The sequence below is a fragment of the Chrysochloris asiatica genome, unplaced genomic scaffold (assembly GCF_000296735.1).
Source record: "Chrysochloris asiatica unplaced genomic scaffold, ChrAsi1.0 scaffold00110, whole genome shotgun sequence".
NCBI lineage: Eukaryota > Metazoa > Chordata > Mammalia > Afrosoricida > Chrysochloridae > Chrysochloris > Chrysochloris asiatica.
The window spans coordinates 9,160,000-9,167,056 of record NW_006408628.1 but is presented as its reverse complement, the minus strand read 5'-3'; the positions used below and the strand labels follow the sequence as shown (position 1 = coordinate 9,167,056).

Here is a 7,057-nt window from a genome sequence, read left to right as displayed (position 1 = left end):
GTTATCAAATACCTTTTGTAGTCAATAAAACACAGGCAAACATCTTTCTGGTATTCTCTGCTTTCCATGTCCTTTGTTCCATGTCCTCTTCTGAATCTGACTGGTGTTTCTGGCAGTTCCCTGTTTATGTATTGCTGCAAACATTTTAAAATTATCTTCAGCAAAATTTTACTTTCATGTGAGAATAATGATATTGTTCAATAATTTCCATATTCCACTGGATGACCTTTCTTTGGAATGGGCACAAATTGAATCTCTTCAAATTGGTTGGCTAGGTAGCTGTCTTTCATATTTCTGGGCATAGATGAGTGTTTCCAGCCTTGCAGCCCTTTGTTGAAACATATTAATGAATATTCCATCAGTTCCTGGAACCTTGTTTTTTCACCAGTACTTTCAGTACACTTAGGTTTGTTCCTTCAGTACTTTCAGTTGATCGTATGCTACCTCCTGAAATGGTTGAATGTCTACCAATTCTGTTTGGCGCAGTGACTGTGTAATCTTTCCATCTTCTTTGGTTACTTCCTTTGTGCATGTTGTTGTTGTTAAGTGCTATTCAGTCAATTCCAACTCATAGCGACTCTGTATAGGGCTCCCGAGGGGTGGCTGATGGTTTTAAACCACGGAACTTTCAGTTAGCAGTACTTATCCAATCAAATCCTTCAATATTGCAACTCAAGGCCTGCATTTTTTTTTCTTCAATTCGTTCAGTTTGAGAAATGCAGAGCATGTTCTTCCTCTATGGTTTTCTAACTCTAGGTCTTTGTACATTTCAATACTTTGCAACATAATAGCTAACACTTATAAGAGCCTGGTTCTGAACACTCCTGATGTGTTATCTTATAACACTATATGGTATGTGCCTTAATCCTCATTTATGAATCGGGCTGCAAACCGCAAAGTCAGCAGTTTGAAACTACCAGCTGATCCATGGGAGAAAGATGAGGCTTTCTGCTCCCGTAGAGATTTACAGCCTTGGAAACCCTGTACAGGGTAGCGATGAGTCAGAACCGACTCCACAGCACATAAGGAGCTCTGGTAGTGTAGTGGTTACAAATCGGGCTGCTAACTTCAAGGTCAGCAGTTCGAAACTACTAGCTGTTCCATGGGAGAAAGATGAGGCTTTCTGCTCCCGTAAAGATTTACAGCCTCGGAAACCCTGTGCAGGGTCACTATGAGTCTGAACTGACTCCAAGGTACTTAACAACAACAAAGTACATGAGTTATAAATCCTAACCTATATGCATGAGTTTATAGTCTCATTAGGGAGTGGGTTGTCTTTGTTATGTTGTTGTTGTTGTTAAGTGCCATCAAGTCAATTCCGACCCATAGTGACCCTGTATAGGGTTTCCTAGAAGTAGCTGGTGAGTTTGAACCGCCGACCTTGCAGTTCAAACAGCTTTGCAGTCTGAGGCATTAACCCACAGCACCACACCAGGAGACTGAATTCCTGTTGGTGTATTTTGAGTCAATCTCTTTAGAGGTATAAAGAGATTAAACAAGCAAGCAGAGAAGAGAGAGGGTTCCGAGATATGCACGCCACGTTATGATCAACTAGGAGCAGAGGCTCAGAGACAAGGACCTTACTTCAGAACCAACACAGAGAGAGATCCTTCCCCTGAGCCAGACCTTTAATTCAGATTTCTAGACTCCTAAACTGTAAGAATGGAGTCGTGGTGTGGTGCTGTGGGTTAATGCCCCAGACTGCAAAGCCGTTTGAACTGCAAGGTCCGTGGTTCAAGCTCCCCAGCTGCTCCTTGGAAACCCTATACAGGGTCGCTTTGGATCGGAATCGACTTGACAGCACTTAACAACAACAACAAACTGTAAGAATATACGTTCTTATTTGATATAGCCTTCCAGATGTGGTATTTCTGGTTCAAGCTCACCAGCTACTCCTTGGAAATGCTTTACAGGGTCGCTATGGATCTGAGCTGACTCAAAGACACTTAACCACAAGATAACTAAGACAGAGGGAGGCAGTGCAGGGATCATCCCAACCTCTAGCTCTTCGCTAGATTCCATGTCCACAATCTGAAGCCCCAAATCTATTTTTCTAGGATCCTATGGGGTCTTAGGATTCCCCCAGTTTGCCCCACTCTGTGGGACACCAAAGCCCCAGGTCTCCTCACCTCTTGGACTTAAGTAATGAAAGAGAAGGGCCTTGAATTTAGGATTGTAACAGTAGCCAAGGGTGGCTGCAGAGGGTGGGCTGGACCTCAGCTTCAGCTTCATCCTCCTTAGCCTGTCTCTCTAGAACCTGGAAGCGCCACAGGTAATTTGGGAGTCCCTTCAGCTAATAACACATCAGCATTCTGGCATAAGTTAAGGAAAGGGATCCCTTTTTCCAGGTGGATTTCTGTCTCCACTGGTTCCTGGCTCAGGGCCTTGTACAGTCCACAATCGATACAACTGAATACTTCAGCCCTGTCTTAGCTTTGTTATCTGTTCTAGAGCAAGGTGTCAAATGCAGCTGGGAAAAGTGAGGGTGGGTGGTAGGCTGGGTGACAGGGGACAGGGAAGAATGGGTGGCAATAATTGTGGAACTGAAAGAATCAGAAAGGGAGGTGGAAGAATGAGAGAGGAAACTGGAAGAGAGATGGGGGTAGGAGAGAAAGGAGGCAGAGACAGTAGAGGAAGTAGAGACCTAAGGAAAGTATGGAGGGGGTGCGCCTCAGCGCCTGATGGCCTAGGGCTGGGAAGCTGTGGGATGTCAGGAAATGGGTAAAAGCCCCAGAGAGGCTGAGAAGGGGATCGGGTCTCTAGGGAAGAGCGAAGAGTGGGAGAGGAAGGGGGAGAGAAGGCGCAAAGGGGGGAATGAGATAAAGGGAGCAACGGCTGCTGGCTGAGAGCGCAGCGACAGGCGAGAGGGAGGGAAGCGGAAATTTAAAAGTGAAGATGCAGATAACGCAGCCTGGAGACGGGAACTGGGTGGCGGGGAGAAAGGGTGGGGTGAGGTGGGAGGGGCGGGGAGAAGCTCTGGGGATGGGGCCGTGGCCGCGGGGGTCTGAGGTGGAGCGGGCACCTCTGCCCCATCACTGTTTGCCGAGAGTCAGGGAGGCGGAAAAGCCAGGCGCTCCCGCCGCTGTCCGAACGGGCGCCCAGGCCCATCCCCCGCGGTCTCCTGGCTGTGGGGCGCTGGGGGCGGCATGGTGCGCTTGGCTGCGACGCCGCGCGCTGGAGACATTATTGCGATGGGCCGATAAGGGGGGCGGGGGCGGGTCCGGGGGGCCCAGGCTGCGGCGCTTTAATTAAAACGGAAATTGCAGCCCCTGACGCGCGGGGGCCGGAGAGTTCCAAGCAGCCCGGTAGCTAGGATCGTCGCTCCCAAGGACCCCCCACCCCCGCCACACCCAGGCTGCCCCCTCCCGCCAGGCCCCTCTGGACCGAGCGCCGTCTTCTCCACCCCATCACCCGCGGGCGCCTCGGGCGGGGATCGGTGCCCCGAGCGCGAAGCCTGACGCGATCCCCTACCCGTGCCCCCCCACATCCCACCGCCCAGTCCCCGGCGGCGATGAGACAGAGCGGCGCCTCCCAGCCCCTGCTGATCAACATGTACCTGCCAGGTACCAGGGACCAGCCGGGGGTTAGAGGCACCAGGACCCGGGACGGGAAGTCTGGGCTCCGGCACAGGAAGGGGACGCCGGGAACGGAGGGAAAGGGACGAGGCCCGGCGACTCCCGCAGCTGGGAGCGCTGAGCAATGAAGGAAGGAAAGGGGACCTTAAAGGCACATGGGGAGCGTAGGAGTTTCGCTGTGGGGACTAGAGGACTGGAATCCTGGGACGTCTAGGACGCTGGTCCAGACCTGGGTCCGAAATAGCCTCGAGCAGGGGTGGTCGGTTGGTGGTGGCCTCAGTGCGCTATGTCAGAAGACTGTTCGGCTGAGCGCCGCCCCTGAGCCCTAGCCTCTCCTCACCTCGATGCTCCGCGTGTCCCCACCGGCCTGGCCCTCCAGGCGCCCTCCTCTCTTCCCCGTTGGGCTACCCGCGCTCCGGCTCGCTGGCGCACCCCCGCTCGGCTTTATAAGGCTCCCGCCGGCCCGTTCGGAGAGCGGATTTCCTTTTTCCTGGACGCGTTTCCTGACTTGGGCGCTGCAGAGGGGCTCTGCGCAGCACGCGCGCCGGGGCTGGCTCGGGGAGGAGGAGTTGGGCTGCCTGGACCCCCAGCCTTACTCTCGGGGACCACGGCACCCCTGGATCCTTGGTCTGGGGCCCTTTCTACCAACCCCACAACCTCCGCCTGCATCGTGGCCCTTCTGACTACTTTATTCCGCTACTGCAGATCCTGTTGGAGATGGTCTCTTCAAGGACGGCAAGAGTCCCGGCTGGGGGCCGCTGAGTCCCGCGGTGCAGAAAGGTGAGCTGGCTGGAGAACTGGGCAGGCAGCATGAGAACAGTGGATTGGCGGCCAGGGTACCAAGCCCAGAATATAGAGGGTGGGAGCCAGGTGCGAGTCCGGCCCTGGGAAGCGCAGGGTCCGGGCCTAATCGCTGGAGGGCCTGAGGAACGTGGCCACTCCTGCTTCCTCAGAGCCCTAGTGCTGAGCTTGCGGACGAGGGACAGGTGGAGAGGATTTTGCCCAGAGCCTTACTCTGCTGAGTATAGTTTTCCGGGCCCTGGGGCCTGGGTTGGGGTGTTTGGTGTCCTTTCCCTACTGGCAGCAGACGCTCAAGTTCACTTCACCAGTCGCCAAAGGGCTCAGAATTACTCTCCTCACTGGTTGTAATGTCCAGGTTGCTCGGGCGTTGGCAGTTGATTCCGAGGCTCGCTGTGGGGCGCTAAATCCTGTTGGCTTTGCATAGTCACAGCCCCCGCTTAAGCCAGAACCCTGGATCCACCAAGTTACACTAACAGCAGAAACAAGGTTGGCAACTCCTTTACCCAAACGAAACAGGAAGGCCAGCAGGAACAATTTGATGTTGCTACCCCATCGGTGCCAGAGGCACGTTTTTATCCCAAACTTTCTGCTTCTGATGCTAAAACTCTGCAGTCACGACCTCGAGCCCGCCAATTGCCGGGTTGGGATTGAGGTTGTAGGGGTGGGCAGTGTCTGGGTTCTGAACAGGTCGTTGAAAAAGAAAGGATTTAGCCAGTCTCGATTTGAGGCAAAGATCAGACGGTTTCGAGGTTAAATCCGTTTTATTCTTAATGTGCGTGTTTGTAATTCCATCACGTTTGTCTGATTGAGGCACCAAGAGAGGGGAGCAGGAGTTCTAGGGTTCCACCGTCTCACAACCTGCCTTTAGCAACTCCGAGCTCCGGAATTGCAGGTAGACGAGCTAGGGACAGGAAGAGACAGGGGACCAAGGCACCTTGGAACACCGGGAATCCCGTCTGTTCCGAAACAGGGCCAAAGGAAAACAGCGCAGGAGATCTCTGCGTACCCGGCGGCGGCGGCGGGGGTGGGGAGTGGCCTAAGACCCCACCCATCTCTCACGTCTAGGGGCCACAGTCTCATATCTGTCTAACACCAGAAAGCCAACCGGCCCTTCTTCTACATCTCAGGCGGGACTATCTAACTGTGTGCCTTGAAGAACAGGGACTGGGCAATACTGTCGCCGTCGCCCCTTCCCGTCTGGGTCTTTGGCGGAGGGATGGCGTAGCCAGTCAGTCACCCGCCCAGGACCGTTCTTGCCTCTGCGCAGGCCCTGCGCTGAATAAGGGCGTCCGGCAGCGACGGCTATAAAAGGCTGCAATCGGCCGCTGCTTGTCTCGGAAAGCCGTGCGCTTCTGTGTGCTGTTGCCTCTATGAGGCGGCAGCGATGCTCCTTGCTCCTCAACCCAGATTTCACCAAGCCATGCCCCCGCGGAACCGGTGTAGTTTCTTTGTGCCAAAGCGCAGTCGGGGCTGGAGACCACGCCTCGGAATAGCCTCTTTCCCTCCACCCTGCCACCCTCCCCGCCGGGCTGGCCGCTCGCGACTCGCGCAGCTGCTGGGCTGGACTCGCGCGCGCGCTCCCTCCCCGACGCCGGCTCCAGGTGGGTCGTGTTGGTCTCCAGCCCACCTCAGCCCCCAGCTCCCACCTGCCCTCCCACCCGGGGCTGACCATCCCCTCCTCGCAGGCAGTGGGCAGATCCAGCTGTGGCAGTTTCTGCTGGAGCTGCTGGCCGACCGCGCCAATGCCGGCTGCATCGCGTGGGAGGGCGGTCACGGCGAGTTCAAGCTCACCGACCCGGACGAGGTGGCGCGGCGCTGGGGCGAGCGCAAGAGCAAGCCCAACATGAACTACGACAAGCTGAGCCGCGCGCTGCGCTACTACTACGACAAAAACATCATGAGTAAGGTGCACGGCAAACGCTACGCCTACCGCTTCGACTTTCAGGGCCTGGCTCAGGCCTGCCAGCCTCCGCCCGCGCATGCCCATGCAGCTGCCGCGGCTGCCGCGGCCGCGGCCGCAGCCCAGGACGGCGCGGCGCTCTACAAGCTGCCCGCCGGCCTCGCGCCGCTACCTTTCCCCGGCCTCTCCAAACTCAACCTCATGGCCGCCTCGGCCGGCGTTGCGCCCGCTGGCTTCTCCTACTGGCCGGGTCCGGGCCCCGCTGCCACTGCCACGGCCGCGCTCTACCCCAGCCCGGGTTTGCAGCACCCGCCCGGGCCCTTCGGCACAGTGGCCGCTGCCTCGCACTTAGGGGGCCATTACCACTAGACGGGGCGACCGGGGGACCGTGTCGCCTCTCCCAGATGCCCAGGGCCTTGCCCAACGTCATCTGTGCCTGCGGGAGAGGGTCCGAAGCCTCCCTTAATGCTCCTTTAATTCTACATGTTACCCCACCCGCGATGCACCCAGTTGGGGAGGAGGGCCCTGAAGCGTCCTTAACATTCCTTCAACTCTAGATGTCCAGCCGCCTCACATGGGCTCACCATGAGTCAGAATGGCCCCATGACATCAGGTTTAGTAGAGCCTGATTGTCGCCAGCGGTTTGTCATCGACTGTTAACCCATGGAACCCATCTAGCAGATCAGCGAAAGGGACGGCCTGGCAATTGGCTACCAGAAAGATTATAACCAGGAAAGCCCTATGGAGCAGTTCGACTCTGTAAGCCATTGGGGTCACCGTG

The 7,057-nt window shown here is 56.0% G+C and overlaps 1 protein-coding gene across 1 annotated transcript; it reads left to right on the top strand.

Annotated features, from left to right (window-relative positions):
- Nucleotides 1-3,351: 3,351 nt before the first annotated feature.
- FEV (FEV (ETS oncogene family)) lies at nucleotides 3,352-6,645 on the top strand. Its single transcript, XM_006867820.1, has 3 exons — nucleotides 3,352-3,563; nucleotides 4,281-4,355; nucleotides 6,062-6,645. Exons 1-3 carry the CDS (start codon nucleotides 3,512-3,514, stop codon nucleotides 6,643-6,645), a joined length of 711 nt encoding a protein of 236 aa, XP_006867882.1. The 5' UTR covers nucleotides 3,352-3,511.
- Nucleotides 6,646-7,057: the final 412 nt, after the last annotated feature.